At 42.7% G+C, this 17358-nt stretch overlaps 1 protein-coding gene across 5 annotated transcripts in view; it reads right to left on the bottom strand.

The window, feature by feature from the left end:
• LOC112246560 (calsyntenin-3-like) overlaps positions 1-16324 on the bottom strand; it is a 36357-nt gene extending 20033 nt beyond the window's left edge. Inside the window, exons 1-8 of one of the 5 annotated variants that reach the window (XM_042312959.1) lie at positions 16177-16324; positions 14806-14872; positions 10410-10532; positions 7803-8013; positions 7343-7551; positions 5870-6019; positions 1641-1826; positions 875-1174 (exon numbers count right to left, since the gene is read on the bottom strand). In XM_042312959.1, coding sequence (XP_042168893.1) covers positions 875-1174; positions 1641-1826; positions 5870-6019; positions 7343-7551; positions 7803-8013; positions 10410-10532; positions 14806-14872 — 1246 coding nt within the window. In that variant the 5' untranslated portion in view covers positions 16177-16324. Of the gene's footprint in view, positions 1-874; positions 1175-1640; positions 1827-5869; positions 6020-7342; positions 7552-7802; positions 8014-10409; positions 10533-14805; positions 14873-15517; positions 15883-15978 lie in introns of those variants that run through there. The other 4 variants (XM_042312936.1, XM_042312947.1, XM_042312942.1 and 1 more) reach the window with 4 other exon arrangements.
• Between the last annotated feature and the right edge of the window lie 1034 nt (positions 16325-17358).

Here is a 17358-nt window from a genome sequence, read left to right as displayed (position 1 = left end):
AAAATAAAGAAAACCCCTTGAATGAGTAGGTGTGTCCAAACTTTTGACTGGTTTTATATATATATATATATATTTATATATGGCTTTATATATATATATATATATATATATATATATATATATATATATATATATATATATATATATATATATATATATATATATATATAGCGGTGGGAAAAGTACCCAATTGCCATACTTGAGTAAAAGTAAAAGATACATTACCAAAAAAATATATGGGGGATTGGAAATGCAGAAAATTACATTAATGGAAGCAACAATCTATCCGTAATATTAAAGCTGATCCACCCCCTGAATTAAAAAATATATATATAAAAAATCTTATATTAAAAAAAAGTTATGATACCTTAATAGAAAATGACTCAAGTAAAAATGAGTCACCCAGTAAAATACCACTTGAGTAAAAGTCTAAAAATATTTGCTTTTAAATATACTTAAGTATCAAAAGTTAAAATAATTTTAAAAATTGCTTATATTAACCAAATGGCACAATTTTCTTGTTTTTGTTCATTTACAGATAGCCAGGGGTTTCACTCCAACACATAATTAGCAAATTAAGCATTTGTGTTTCGTGAGTTTGCCAGATCAGTGGCAGTAGGGATGACCAGGGATGTTATCTTGATAAGTGAGTGAATTGGACAATTTTCCTGTCCTGCTAAGCATTAAAAATGTAATGAGTACTTTTTGGGTGTCAGAAAAAATGTATGGGAGTAAACATTACAATATTTTCTTTAGGAATGTAGCAAAATAAAAGTAAAAGTTGTCAAAAATATAAATAGTAAAGTACAGATACACCAAAAAACGACTTAGTACTTTAAAGTATTTTTTACTTTGACTGACAGTTGTGACTGACCATTTGACTGACCATTCTTGACGGTACTGCAGACGATAGTCTCCTCCTCCCTGCGGTTTCCTCTGGCCTGATTAGTCGGAGGCTGGGTGTTGATCCCACCCCTTCTCATCCACAGCTGGAGGGTGAAATGGTCTCCAGATACGGCTGCGGCAATAGAGTCGGGTACCATGGCAACATGGGTGGAGCCATTGAAGGAGAACACCAGGGATGAATCAGAAGAAGGGAGGGTGGGCAAGGCTGAGGTCCAATTGGCTGCTGGGGACGGGGGCGGGAGTAAGTCCACTTCACCTCTCACAGCACCTGGTGAGACAGGAGTGAAATTATGAATGACATACTGTACAACGAAAGCCTTGGTAAAGGCCTTAGAAGCATTAAGTCTTTTGGGACTGTCTGTGGGTAATGTGCTTGTTTCAGGTTGGGAGTTCAAACCCCCCTTTTGACTCACTCCAATGTTGCTGCATAACTCTACTTACTAACTCTAAACACGTTAATGCCTTAACGAGCTGACATTTGGACTCAATAAATGTAAGCTGATATTGTAAGGTCAAAGAATATCAGGGCCTGTACTCTCCCGAAATGCATGACTGGATAACTTCATTTCATTTACGCACACACCACAAATGCAAGGTATTTTTATGCTTATGTGGGTAATAGGGCTAAAACCTATGTGACTTGAGCATGCTCCATTCCAATCTTCAAATAGTCACACATTATTATCCCAAAGATTGAGTCCATCATGAATAGCCCAGACTCAAGCAGCACTCACCACAGAGTCTGCGCACTGATCGGTCTGAGTAGCTGTCCCTGTCACAGCCCTTCCCAATATGGCCAGTCTGCAGCTCTACGGTGGCCTGGATGTTCCACACAGTCTCTTCGCAGGTTTCCAGGTGCAAACTGGGGAACAGGGGAATGCTGCCTGACCCGGGGGTATACTCCACCCGCTTCGACCAGCCTGAAAACCAACAGAGAAAATAAACCATCAAAATACAGTGCATTAGGAAAGTATTCAGAACCATTGACTTTTTCCACATTTTGTTACGTTTCATTACAATTTTTCCTCATCAATCGACACACAATACCCCATAATGACAAAGCGAAAATAACTTTCTATTTTTTTGTTGCAAAAAAATAAAATAAAAAATAACTACCTTTTTTACATAAGTATTCTGACCCTTTGCTATGAGACTCGAAATTGAGCTCAGGTGCATCCTGTTTCTATTTATCATTCTTGAGACGTTTATACACCTTGGAGTCAACCTGTGGTAAATTCAATTGATTTGACATGATTTGGAAAGGCACACACCTGTCTATATAGGTCCCACAGTTGACAGTGCATGTCAGAGCAAAAACCAAGCCATGAGGTCGAAGGAATTGTTCGTAGAGCTCCGAGACAGGATTGTGTCGAGGCACAGATCTGTGGAAGGGTACCAAAACATTTCTGCAGCATTGAAGGTCCCCAAGAACACAGTGGCCTGCATCATTCTTAAATGGAAGAAGTTTGGAACCACCAAGACTCTTTCTAGAGCTGGCTGCCCGGCCATACAGATCAATCGGGGGAGAAGGGCCTTGGTCAGGGAGGTGACCAAGAACCCGATGGTCAATCTGACAGGGCCCCTCTGTGGAGACGGGAGAACCTTCCAGAAGGACACCCATTTTTGCAGCACTCCACCAAGGAGGCCTTTCTGGTAGAGTGTCCCGACGGAAGCCACTCCTCAGTAGAATTCACATGACAGCCCTCTTGGAGTTTGCCAAAAGGTAAAGAAACAAGATTCTCTGGTCTGGTCTGATGAAACCAAGATTGATCTCTTTGGCCTGAATGCCAAACGTCACTTCTGGAGGAAACCTGGCACCATCCCTACGGTGAAGCATGGTGGTAGCAGCATCATGCTGTGGGGATGTTTTTCAGCGGCAGAGATTGGGAGACTAGTCAGGATCGAGGGAGAGATGAATGTAGCAAAGTACAGAGAGATCCTTGATGAAAACTTGTCTAAGCACACAGCAAAGCAACGCAGGAGTGGCTTCGGGTCTCTGAATGTCCTTGAGTGGCCCAGCCAGAGCTCGGACTTGAACCCGATCGAACAACTGTGCAGCAATGCTCCCCATCCAACCTGACAGTGCTTGAGAGGATCTGCAGAGAAGAATGGGAGAAACTCCCCAAATAAAGGTGTGCCAAGCTTGTAGCATCATACCCAATAAGCAGTGACCTGTCATTCAGGGCAGCTTTGTTGCCTGTTTTGCATGTTATTTTGGCATTAATACGATGTCACATATCAGTTTGAAAAAGATTTATAATTTTTTAAATAAAGCTGCATACAAACATTTATGCTTTCTTGAGTAAGGCAGCTCCAGAATTCAGCTTACAGACTAGCTCAGTACTTTATCTGGTGGTGGCTCAGTACTTTATCTGGTGGTGGGTCAGCCAAAGGAAAATACAGAGCGTAGGCGTTGTTAATGTTCTCTAGTTGCGTCGTGATTGGCTCAGTGTTCTTTCACTCATGGGGACACTGTCACCGCAAAATCTACGGGGAGAGCTTGAAAATACAAGCCCTTTGGGTGGTGCTTATAGATTTACTTTAGAGATGCCTATCCAAGAAGACACAAGGTCATTGGCTACAGATAAAAGGACGTCAAAATGACGTCAAATCATGTTATATCTACCGTAGCTTTGATTGAACTGATCATGTGAACATCATACTTTAAAAATCTTAGCTAGCAAGCTAGACAAGCAGTCATCATCCTGAAACAAGTCGACAATCTACTGGCAAATCCTTTTCAATCCTTGTCATATGAAGAGAAATAAAATGTATTGATGCTCATCTGCCATTGGATCTAAACATTACACAACAAGTTGGAAATCGCAAATTCAACATTGAGTGGTTTGTAAGGAATCAGTGGCTAACTACAAGCATTGCAAAGCAATCAATAGTCTGCTATTCAGAGGAGAGGGTGTGTGGTCCAAGTCTGGGTTTAAGGGTCTCCTTTCCAAGCTTAAAAGGATAAACATTTACATTTTTTTAACCTTTATTTAACTAGGCAAGTCAGCTAAGAACAAATTCTTATTTTCAATGACGGCATATGAACAGTGGTTAACTGCCTGTTCAGGGGCAAAACGACAGATTTGTACCTTGTCAGCTCGGGGGGTTGAACTTGCAACCTTCCGGTTACTAGCCCAACACTCTAACCACTAGGCTACCCAGCCACCCCAAGGGTTGCCCATGCAACACCATGGGCCAGAAAAGGTTGAACACATTGGCCATGCTGTTAATCCAGCATGACTTCTGTTGCATTTAAAACAACTGGAAACTCTGATCTTGGAAAACTTCAGTGAGTTTAAGACAACTGGGAACTCTGAAAAAAAAACAAGCTCCGACTGGGAAAATAGGTTTTGAACGGTCAACCAACTTAGAATTTGCAAGTCGGGAACTTGGGCCTCTTTCTAGAGCTTGGGCCTGAAAATCACTGACCTCATGATTCAACCTCGTTTTTCTCAGTTGTCGTGAAAGCACCATAAATCCAGAGAATGCCAGACTTTGATGACAAAGATTGATGACAAAATGTCCTGTTCAAGTGAGCACAGCACAACAAGGTGAGTCCAAAAATGTCTTGTATGCTGCTTCTTAAATGATGTAATATGCCAGGGAGATATGTATACTATAGCTAAGAAAGTCATAATAAGTGTATGTTGTGTAGTAAGCTGTTAGTAGCAATGTGCCTCACCCTAATCATTTGGTCCCTTTCCTCCTCATAATTTTGCCTACTGTTCTGACTTGTTGGTGCACATGTAACCTACAGCCTGTTTTGGAGAAATGTCAATGAATATTCTAAGCACTTTCAATGCCCCCTTCATTTAAACAATTTTGGGGGAGTTTGCTCCACCAAGATTTACATGCTAAAATCGCCACTGCCATGAAGACTCGAGGCTGTAATCGCCACTGCCATGAAGACTCGAGGCTGTAATCGCCACTGCCATGAAGACTCGAGGCTGTAATCGCCACTGCCATGAAGACTCGAGGCTGTAATCGCCACTGCCATGAAGACTCGAGGCTGTAATCGCCACTGCCATGAAGACTCGAGGCTGTAATCGCCACTGCCATGAAGACTCAAGGCTGTAATCGCCACTGCCATGAAGACTCGAGGCTGTAATCGCCACTGCCATGAAGACTCAAGGCTGTAATCGCCACTGCCATGAAGACTCGAGGCTGTAATCGCCACTGCCATGAAGACTCAAGGCTGTAATCGCCACTGCCATGAAGACTCAAGGCTGTAATCGCCACTGCCATGAAGACTCAAGGCTGTAATCGCCACTGCCATGAAGACTCAAGGCTGTAATCGCCACTGCCATGAAGACTCGAGGCTGAAATCGCTTCCAAAGGTGCTTCAATAAAGTACAGAGTAAAAATTGTGAATACTTACGGAAATGTGCTAGTTTTTTAATTTGAATGCATTTCCAAAAATGTCTAAAAACCTGTTTTTTGCTATGTCATTATGGGGTATTATGTGTAGATTCAGGGATTTAAAATATATATATTTTAGAATAAGGGTGTAAAGTAACAAACTGTGGAAAAAGTTATGAGGTCTGTACAAAAAATCTGTGTTGATGAGTCATTCATGTTAGGATAATTAGGCTCTAAAGGCAAAGGTAAGTTGTGTCCCTCGACCACTCACACCAATTAAGTTATCAAGTAGTATTGTCAGCTTTGGTTATCACCATTTTCTCAATTGAAGTCTGCAAAATTGAACCCAACAACGTCCATTCTATATGCTACAGTATCATTTCAGACACTAATGTAGTTCCAACAAAGATACAGCCTGTGTCCCAAATTACACCCTATTCTCTAGATACTGTAGTGTACTGCTTTTGTCGACGGACCCTAGGGCTTTGTTCAAAAGTAGTGCACTATATAGGGAATAGGTCCATTCCACACCACCACTGAGGAGACAGATGAATTAGTCATGAATAATGAGGGTGATGATGCGTTTAGTGTTATTGATTACCGATCCAGCCGGGTTTGCAGGATGGTTTGACCGTGACGACGACCTGGGCGTCGGCCTGAGCTCGGTTCTTGCCACAGTCGAACGCGGTCACCCAGAAGGTGTGGACACGCTGGCGCTTCGAATCCAATGGCTCTGTGTTCTTAATGTTACCTAGGAGATGGGAAATGAGGGACGGAGGGGGAGAGAGAGTTATGTACAGTACAATACAAAAACAGTCATTCACTCACTCAAAAGCACAGCATGAAAAGTATGCACTCCTATACACACACTCTCACCACACCTACGCGCACACACAGTAGAGTTCAGTGCAGTATATTCAAACGGAAAAGGCAACGACAAGGGAGGGAGAGAGAAGAGAGAACTAAAATAATGAATAAAGTTTCTTCTTATATCTAGAGACGAAGAGAGAATGTAACAAAGATATGGTTGACGGAACCTGCACGACCGGCCCGAAGACAATGCGAGACGGGAGAGAAAGAAAGACTGCGAAATGGAGGGATGAAAGAGAAATATAGAGGTAGAGTGGGAGAGAGAGAGAGACAATGACAATACTAGGGCACTTAAACCGCCCGGGCAGAAACAAAAAAAAGTCTCTGTGCTTCATCTGGGCCCAGCAGCCTGACCCATATATTAAAGGAACTTCTGATCCACTGCAACCTCCTCCCCAGTCACTGCCAATTGTGCAAAGTAAAAACCTGACTCCTGAGAACATCTGCCTTCCCCTTTTCTGTTGTCATATTACAAAATGCACGCTATCGATCTCCCACCATTAGCCCGTCAATGGCAGTCTTGCAGACTGAAATCAAAGCCTTCTCCTCAGAGGAAACATGTCTACAAGATCAACGGAAACACTAGACTAAGGCCTAACCCCCCTGAACCTATTGTCCTCTGGGCTCTGTTCAAAGAAACCTGCCCTAGCAATGTTGATGCATAAGCTTTGCTTACACAACTACTACCTACGCACACGTATGTTTTTCTGAAAGCTAGGACTATCTACTTGTGAAGGCGGGAGTCAAACTGTGTTTCTTACAGCAAAAACAGGCTGCAAATCTGCTCATTGTGGTACAAAAGGAATGCTTTAGCATAAAAACTGCAAAATGGGTGAGCAAGATACTTGGAAATGGTGGAGGAGTGAGTGAGTGACTACTTAAGGGACCGGTCATTCTCTAGCAACGTACATAGCAACAAGACCAACTGGAGACAATCAAAATAGAACAGGGAAATGAACTCATATTTTTACAGATTGGTAGTCATCAGCATGCTAACTGTTGTTTTCATTGGTGACAAGATGTCAACTCACACACTACATTCAATTTTATAGTATATGAATGAAATAAACAAAATGTCAAGACCAGAGCCATATATTTAGATAAACATATTCTAAACGGCTCTGGTAAAGACTAGCCAGATCCTTGTTTATTTGTGGAAATCTGCTGTAAAGCCCAGCTCTATTGTGGTAGCTGTAGTTCTCACCATCGTTATCGATGACAAAGGGAACGTTGGGGGTGATGATGTCGTAGAAGCAGATCTGGCTGTACTGCGGGGAGCAGTCTGCGTCGAGGGCCTCAACGCGCACGATGTGGTCGAACAGACGGCCTTCTGGGACGGAGGCCTCGTAGCGACGCTCCACGAACACTGGGGAGAACTCGTTTACGTCGTTCACACGTACATGCACCGTGGCCCTGAAAGAAAGAGAGAGAAAGAAAGAAAAGAAAGAGAAATAGGAGAAAAGTAAAGAGCGTGATAAAGATGAATGAAGAGAAGTCAATACATACATAACTGCATGGTAATATAGTATGGTATGGATCAAGCATAGCAGTGGCAAATACCCAAGGTTTAATCATTCTCCAAACTACAATAACCAGTATAACCTCTGACAACAATCCAATCCATGAAACCTATTTGACCTTTAGGGTAATGTAGTGTATCTCACTTGTGGGACTTCTTGCTGTTGGCTCCATCGGGGCCCTCTCCACAGTCATAGGCCTGGATGGTGAAGCTGTGCTCCCGCTGGCTCTCACAGTCCAATGGCTCTTTAGAGCGGACCAGGCCCTCCCCTGTCGAGCGGTCCAGAACCACCGCCTCAAACTGGACCGAACTGGATCCCGAGGGCCCATTGTGCACCCGGAAGCCACAGATCTCACCTGGAGGAGAGGGGGGGGCAACTCATTTTAGTACTAATTTAACTTCGTGACATTTTGATGATTTACATTGACGGATTTACTCAAATAGAGTCTTCAATGGCTAAAATGAACAACATGAAATTCAGTGATCTATTTCAATGAACCCCATGTGATGTTACATGATCCAATCAATCATTTTATTGTCCCAGTTGGGAAACGTGTACCATAATGATTTCTGTGAGCACAGGGCATATAATGTTCCCAATGAATACAAATAATTGAATTTCACTTGGCTGTGGAGGACCAGCGCAGTACCCAGGAATAGAATTATACACCAACTATTGGGGCAGCCCTAAAAATAGAGGACAGGACAGATATGATTATTTTCCATGTTAATATTTGTAATGCTTCTGGGAGTGCACAGCAAAATCCTTTCGGTAGTGCTTTATTTTACGGTACTTGTTCCACTGGTATTTGCCAAATTGTGTGGTAACAATGTGAACTTTCTGGCGACAAATGATGGCGCTTCATAGGTTATTATTGTGTAATTACCATTTTACAACGTTCACTCTGATTTTAGGATGGCATACCATTTTCAATTTCTAACAATTTCCCCTCTACAAAATGCTTACTCACTGTAGGGGTATTGTGAGACTCGGTTTTCAATATGCTAACCATGGCCATTGTAACCAATAGCAAATATGTTCCAAATGGCAATATGTTTTATGTTTATACTCGGTTTAATTAGTTAACACCCGGTAATATTTATACCGTAAAATAAATTGCTACCATACTTTCAATGCTAATATTTTATCATGCTTATTATGTGGGAGAGTCCTGATTTGCTATAGGAGGACTGCCAAGTGGCCCCCCATCATTCTAACCATGCCTGTTGTCATGACTGTCTTGATCAGGTCAGGTTACAGGAGACCACAACCCTACAGATTATCTCTCAACCCCAACAGAGGAGGAGAGATCAAGGGGTTTGAAGACGTGGGGGGGTTTTATGGCCCCCACGCCCCTGGTAAATCTAAGGCCACAGACAAATTCCTTTGTCCTGTCACTATGAAGAACCAGCCTCAGAACATTAAACATGAAATAAAGGGACTTTGGAACAATGGTTTCCGTCAGCCACAATGGTGGTCATGACGATAGATAGACTATGAAAATGTATGTCATTTTTGTTCTGTTATTAAAGGTTAATAGATGACGTTATTACGAAAACATTGTAATGTGAAGGGTTTTCCTAGTATATGTTTGATGTTTATACATTGTACGTTGTATGGAAAATATCCAAATCAAAGAGAATGTTTTGGGGAAGATGAAATGTTAAGTTAGTTGTCTAAAATGGGATTTGAGAAAAATCTAGCCCTTGCCTCATTAACGTGGTACGCCCAGAGAATTGCTCTAAAGGCGGCTACGCCCACTTCTGACCCAAGGGTATACAACCTGTGAGTATAGAATTTACAACAGGACTACGTGACCCCAGCTGCAGCAGGGTCTGAAAAAGTCAACCAACCCAGAACGCAACGCAAGTTTGAAGACGAAGAAATCCTTTTCTACCCAAGCTACGGATGAGTAGCTGTGTCTAAGCGGGTGAATTCAAGTCGAATCACATAGCCTCCATCTCCCATCGAATCATGGTATCTAAAGGGTTTCATTCCTATGCTGTGAGCTCTGAGCTACAGAGCTGACTGTCCTCAGAAGACCCCTTCCAGAGAAAAGGGGGGAACAGACTCCTAAGCCAAAAGGGACACGGACACCGGGAGGACGAGCAAAGAGGTGCGCAGGAGAAGTGCGTCATCGAACAACGGAACGGTCCACGCAGAGAATCCCCAGAGATCACCCCCCACGTAATTACATCATTATATTCTGACCCAAAAGAGTGGCAGTTTGAGGCAAGGCTAGGGTTAGAATAGCATAGCTGACAAATTCACCCAAATGTATATTTCTCTTGTACTTCTTTTTCTCTCTCTTTTGAAATTCTCATTTTGGGTAACACGCGCCATAGTGTGTTGGCCCGTTATACTAAGTTCTAATCAATGGCCTATAATGTGTTTTGTCTATGTGTATCTTTTATCATCATTTTAGCTTTTTAGTAAATAAATATTCAACTAAGATTGGTGTGGTACGAATTCATTAGTGGGACCCGGGTCAGTGCAGATACACGGGCTATACGACGTTCAGATTATGAGACTGATAGAGGCAACTGGTTAATTAGCGGCTTTTGTAAAATCGATATTCTGATATTAATTTGGGAAATAGAAACTCAATAAAAACTAGTTTTCCCATGGTGCCCCAGGTTAATGAGTTAATAATTGCTTGATTCAGTTAATCACGTAATTAGAAACTTGTAACCATTCGATGAGCAACAGTCGTCACATTAACTAATACAATGTCACGACACTGTACTGCACCTGCGTAGTGCAGTGGAGCGTCTTTATCCAGGGCGAACAGTGGTGGGTTGAGAAGAACGGTGTTGTCGTTCTCCATGACAATACCCTGGTACTCCGTCTCGATCCATGGCTTGTGCTTATTGGCTGAACGGTAACACAGGAGACAAAAGGAGGCTTGGGTTAAATGGAGCAATTAGAAGGGGAAAAAAACATGGCTACTTGTAACACCCCATTACATGACAGGACGTGTGTGTGTGTGTGTGACTGCAGATATTCATACAGACAAATGAAGACACACACAGACACACAGAAATGCACACACACTCAACCCCCACACCCTAACACACACGTGTCACTCCACACCTTGCGTCAGTTGGCAACATAATTACATCTATGCCGATTTCACCTTATCACACAGGGAGAGGTAAATTGTACATATCAATCAGAACAGCCCAAGCAGTCGGGCCCACAGGCTGCCTGACCACTTCACTCACTGGCAAACGTGGACGTCCAAATTAAACAGGGAAAGTTTGCTGTGAATACACCCTCTAATTGCCAATTAATTATTAATTTCTCTCCAGAATGTTCACCCATATCAATCAAAGGCAGAGCTAACGAGCTGGAACGGTGACGATTTTACACTCAAACAATCAAAGACCAAAACAAAAGCCTGAGGGCTTTTATTTTAGACATGCCTCCCTCACTAGACCCTGAGATGATGACGTTCGACTCAGACAGCGATGACAGAGCCACAGGACATGTTGTGTAGCAACCGCTCCGCCGTTTCAACAACCAAAACACTCTGGCTAATTATAACAATTAAAAATGCCAATCTGTCCTGAATCAATGTGAGATGAGAGTACTACAGAGTGGAAAGTAATTGTCCTCCAGTACTAGTCATCTCAAAGACGAGTGGCGTTCTCTCCTAGCCAGATGGGTGTACTGCAAGGCAGGAGCAATGAGTTAGCCAGCTAACTTTGACAAACAACCAGAAATAACAGTTGATTTTCTGGTTCATTAAGAAAGCTAAACATACAGTGAATTCGGGAAAGTATTCAGACCCCTTGACTTTTCCCACATGTTGTTACGTTAGACTTATTCTAAAATGGATTTAATCACCCCTCCCCCCTCGATCGACCTACACACAATACCTCGTTATCACAAAGCAAAAACAGGTTTTGATTTTTTTCTGCAAATGTATGAACGTTTTTAAAGTAATCAGACCCTTTACATTGTTGAAGCAACTTTGTTGGCAGTGATTGCAGCCTTGAGGCTTCTTGGTTATGACTCTGCAAGCTTGGCACACATGTATTTGGGGAGTTTCTCCAATTCTTCTCTGCAGATCCTCTCAAGCTGTCAGGTTGGAAGGGTAGCATCGTGCACAGCTATTTTCAGGTCTCTCCAGAGACGATCGATCGGGTTCAAGTCTGGGCTCTGGCTGGGCCACTCAAGGATATTCAGAGACTTGTCCCGAAGCCACTCCTGCGTTGACTTGGCTGTGTGCTTAGGGTCGTTGTCCTGTTGGAAGATGAACCTTCGCTCCCAGTCTGAGGTCCTGAGCGCTCTGGAGCAGGTTTTCATCAAGGATCTCTCTGTACTTTGCTCCGTTCATCTTTCCCTTGCTCCTGACTAGTCCTCCAGTCGCTGCCGCTGAAAAACATCCCCACAGCATGACGCTGCCACCACCATGCTTCACCGTAGGAGTGGTGCCAGGTTTCCTCCAGACGTGACGCTTGGCATTCAGGCCAAAGAGTTCAATCTTGGTTTCATCAGACCAGAGAATCTTATTTCTCATGGTCTTAGAGTCCTCTAGGTGCCAAGCGGGCTGTTGTGTGCCTGAATGGCAGACGGAGTGGCTTCCGTCTGGCCACTCTACCAGAAAGGCCTGATTGGTGGAGTGCTGCATAGATGGTTGACCTTCTGGAATGTTCTCCCGTCTCCACAGAGGAACTCTGGAGCTCTGTCAGAGCGGACCATTGGGTTCTTGGTCACCTCCGTGACCAACGCCCTTCTCCCCCGATTGCTCAATTTGGCCGGGCGGACAGCTTTTGGAAGAGTCTTGGTGGTTCCAAACTTCTTCCATTTAAGCATGATGGAGGCCACTGTGTTCTTGGGGACCTTCAATGCTTCAGAAATGTTTTGGTACCCTTCCGCAGATCTGTGCCTCTACAAAATCCTGTCCTGGAGCTCTACGGACAATTCCTTTGACCTCATGGCTTGGTTTTTGCTCTGACATGCACTGTCAACTGTGTGACCTTATATAAACAGGTGTGTGTCTTTCCAAATCATTTACAATCAATTTAATTTACCACTGGTGGACTCCAATCAAGTTGTAAAAACATCTTAAGGGAGCTCAATTTCGAGTCTCATAGCAAAGAGTCTGAATATTTATGCCAACAGCATACCACCCTGCATACCACTGCTGGCTTGCTTCTGAAGCTAAGCAGGGTTGGTCCTGGTCAGTTCCTGGATGGGAGAACAGATGCTGCTGGAAGTGGTGTTGGAGGGCCAGTAGGAGGCACTCTTTCCTCTGGTCTAAAATAATATCCCAATACCCGAGGGCATTGATTGGGGAAACTGCCCTGTGTAGGGTGCTGTCTTTCGGATGGGATGTAAAACGAGTGTCCTGACTGTCTGAGGTCATTAAAGATCCCAGAGCACTTATTGTAAGAGTATGGGTGTTAACCCTGGTGTCCTGGCTAAATTCCCAATCTGGCCCTCAAACCATCATGGGCACCTAATAAAACCCCAGTTTACAATTGGCTCATTCATCCCCTGTAACTATTCCCTAGGTTGTTGCTGCAAATGAGAATGTGTTCTCAGTCAACTTACCTGGTAAAATAATGGATAAATGTAAATAAGGTATCTGTTTGTTTTTTTAAAAACAAATTTGCACAAAATGTTTAAAAAAAACTGTTTTCGCTTTGTCATTATGGGGTATCGTGAGTAGATTGATGTGAAACCTTTTTTTTAATCAATTTTTTAAACAAGGCTGTAACAAAATGTGGGAAAATTCAAGGGGTCTGATTACTCTCCTAATGCACTGTAGATATCCCACTGGGCACAGACATCAGCTCAACGTCTAGTTTTGATGTACATTTGGTTGAGTTGTCAACCAACGTGAAATAAACCAAACATACCTAATTCCCTAACGTTGATGACGTTTTTCCTAATCAAGTTCTCCACATTGATTTAACGTCATCACATTGATTTTTGTTGTTGAAATGACGTGGAAACAAAACTGATTCATCTAGTTTTTCCCAAGTGGGATGTATGTTTGGTTGTTGAGTCAATTAGACCATGCCCATAACAAGCTTATCTTTCTAAATACTAAAAATGTTTTTTTAAGAGTATTCAGGCAAGTTAGCTGCCTTGATCTTGCTTTGTAGTACACCATTTTGGTTGTGTGACCCAGCCGGTGAGTCATGCCCAGGCTAGTATTCACCATCCTCAATGGTTCATCTGATACGAACACTGCCTGTCCTCAAGCTTCTGCTCTGTCCATCTTTTTGTCTTTTTATCTCTAACCCTCTCCCCCCGCCTGTCTCTCTTTCCCATTCCCTCTCTCTCTCCATCTCTCTGCAATACAGCATTAATCTGAACATCAGGGCTGTGGATTACACCCGGGATTACAGATTGAGAGCTCTCTTTCCATCCCTCTCGCTCCATTTCTCTCACTTTCTCTCTCTCTTTGACACATCCCCTCGTTCTCTGCCCTTCTCTCACACGCTCTTATCTCACTCACTTTTTTCTGTCTCTCTGTCACTTGATTTAACGCACCATCTCTCTTCCTCTCCCCACCCACCCGCCCTTCCTAACTATCTGACTGTTTGTCACACACACTGCGTCTCCGTAACTCTTTCCTTGGACCGACCCCCCCGTCACTGCTGCTCCCCTTCTCTCCTTTCCACTTCGCTCTCCCTGTCTTTCAGCGTCACTCCCTTTCTCCTCTCCTCCCTCACCCTCTCTGACGTCCTTCGCCCCCAGTCTAATTTCAAGTCTCCAGCGTGATAATCATTGGAACAATGTTGGTAAATCAAGAGTCATGGCTATCCACGGTGATCTATCTCAAGAGAAGAAGATTGATCCTCCTTGGAATGTCATGCTATCAATTACACACAGAATCACATACAGCAACATCACCACATTGAGCAAAATACATACATACAGGCTACATCCAGGACAACACTCTATAATGGTAATGTGTATGTAATCACACTTTACAGACATATGTGATATATTATGACGTTGAGCACAGTGAGTGGATATATGATTGAATTCCCTCTAGTTTAGGGGACAGCATCAAAAGGGCCCTGGCCAAGAGCATGACTACAGGTATCTGTGCTCCCATGGCAATAGAAAAAAACATTATTTCAGCAGTTCTCACAATTAACAGTCAAAAGGAAAGGAAACTGACCTTTGTTGCCATTGGCAACCGAAGTCAAGCAAAGGAGGAGGAAGGAGAGACAACTCATTCTGTCCATCTGAGGGAGGAGGGGAAAGGTAGAAGGGAGAGGAGGACAGAGAGGAGGAATACAGTACATGCATTAAACCAGGGGTGTCAAACTCATTCCACTGAGGGCCGAGTGGGCTGGTTTTTGATTTCTCCTTTCAATTTGGGTCCAATTAAGACCTATACAACCAGGTGTGGTGAGGTCCTAACTAATCAGCGGCCTTAATTCATCAATGAAGTAGTAGGGAGGAGACACTCGGCCCGCCGCAGAATGAGTTAGACACATTAAACCGATCAGCACTGGAAGATAGGCTGAGGTGTAGAGAACATAGACTAGACATGCCAGGACAGACAAATACACATAAGTAAAAATCCTAATACATTAAGCCTACATCCAACGGAATCTTCCGGCGCTATACTTTCACCTCATACAGAATACAGACGAATAACGCAGAATAACAAAAGCCCAGTAAAAAGACAGCACATGGGCCCAGGTCATGGTAGTGAATTGGCACATTAAACTGGTACAATAAAATGGAGCATTAGACGGAATCAAAACAAACTGGTATGCATAATAAAAGCTGCAACGTATAGCCCAGTTATGCTGTTGTTCATTTTGAGATGGTAAATGATGTTATAGCCTATATACAGGCCAATATGCTGCCTATGCACACACCTACTCATTGCCTGTGTGGGTGTGTTTAGGCTTTGGTGTCCGTGCCAGTTGGTTGACACGGTATCCAAAATGATTCCATGGGGTATTGAGCCGTTATTGGCATCACGATACCCACATTCTACCTTTCACTGCCATGCGTAAAATCGAAGCCTATCCAGGCCTAGGCCTATATATTAAATCAAAACTAAAAACTTGAACGAGACTGTGTAGAGGAGCGTAAAATATATATTCTTCTCAAAATTAGTTAGCACGGGTTGTTCAATGCTACACAGAGGTGATGCAGACATGCGTTTATGCGACAATAACTAATCGATTTTATACCCCATATTGATTGATAGGTGCATCAATTGGCACCATACGCCAGCAGATCTATATTTTGGACCCTTAAAAAAATATTGTCGACGACATAGATACGGGTTACAATCAAAAACATAAGAAAGCCGCTGTCAATTTCACATTACCGTGGTGAGTGAGGTGTTTTGGTACCCAACGCTACCCTCGTAGCATCCGCGCTTTTGCAGCTCAGCTATCCTCCGACGCAAAAAAAAAAACTAAAGCGCAGGTATCGGGATTTCATACACAGATCTCTTGAAGATGCTCAAATGTGTACGCCTCAGTTTGACGCAAGACAGTGATACGAACGGATAGAATCTCAATACCGATGTCCTTGTTTTCGGCAGACGTCGTATGAAGGGGTAAAAACGATGGGAATATAACGCTGACGTCCCCTCCCTCTCCGTGTTTCTTAACCCGCCCACACTGCGTCCTCTCAGCTCCAATTCTAGCTCCCTGCCAAATTGCACTGTTCTCTCTGTTTACTTGAATCCACTATGAGGGTGTTGGGGACAACGCATGATATTACTAATTTCAGCGCAACATAATATTATTTTTGTGTCTACATGTAGTGACTGACAGGTGTGGGGGGTACGCTCTCTTAACAGCCACTACCTTTCCCCGCCCTGACTGCAAAATTACGTCATATCACCCTTTCTGCCAGACACACACCAGTGGAGGAAAAGTACTCAATTGTCATACTTGAGTATAAGTAGACACCTTAATAGAAAATTACTCCAGTCACCCAGTAAAATACTTGAATAGAAGTATTTGGTTCAAAATATACTTAAGTATCAAAAGTAAATGGAATTGCTAAAATATAAGTATCAAAAGTATAAATAACTTATAATTCCCTAATATAAAGCAAACCAGACGCCACTATTTTCTTGTTTTTAAAATGTACAGATCGCCAGGGATACACACTAATACATAATTCACAAACAATGCATGTGTTTAGTGAGTCTGCCAGATCAGAGATGACCATGTGTGTTCTCTTGATAAGTGTGTAAACTGGACCGTTTTCCGGTCCTAAGCACTCAACATGTAACCAGTACTTTTGGGTGTCAGAGAAAACATATGGAGTAAAAAATACATATTCTTTAGGAGTGTAATGAAGTAAAAGTTGTCAAAACATAAATAGTAAAGGAAAGTACAGATAACTACTTAAGTAAAAATACTTTAAAGTACTTTACACCACTGACACACACATCTCTTTGGTTTTTAAAATCCAGCATTTTAATGAACATTACAAAAAATGTATTTAAAATTCTTTTTTCCCCATTTCTCTTTTCCTTTGTACATTTGGTAGCAATAAGGCAAAAAAGTAGTCTCTGAAATAACAATTAATTCACATCAATTAATTATTACCACAAGTATAAATATTATTAAAATGTGGGTTGTTGCTACAGTGAGTCACTGCTCTCCCAATGTGTCTCTGCATTGGAAAAGGATAGTGGTAGATGTAGGAACAGAGTATCTGACAGGTCAAACATTCTACATCTGACCTT

This window comes from Oncorhynchus tshawytscha, linkage group LG03 (assembly GCF_018296145.1).
Source record: "Oncorhynchus tshawytscha isolate Ot180627B linkage group LG03, Otsh_v2.0, whole genome shotgun sequence".
Lineage (NCBI taxonomy): Eukaryota > Metazoa > Chordata > Actinopteri > Salmoniformes > Salmonidae > Oncorhynchus > Oncorhynchus tshawytscha.
Note: the sequence above shows the minus strand (reverse complement) of the source record. Positions and strands in the feature narration are given on the sequence as shown.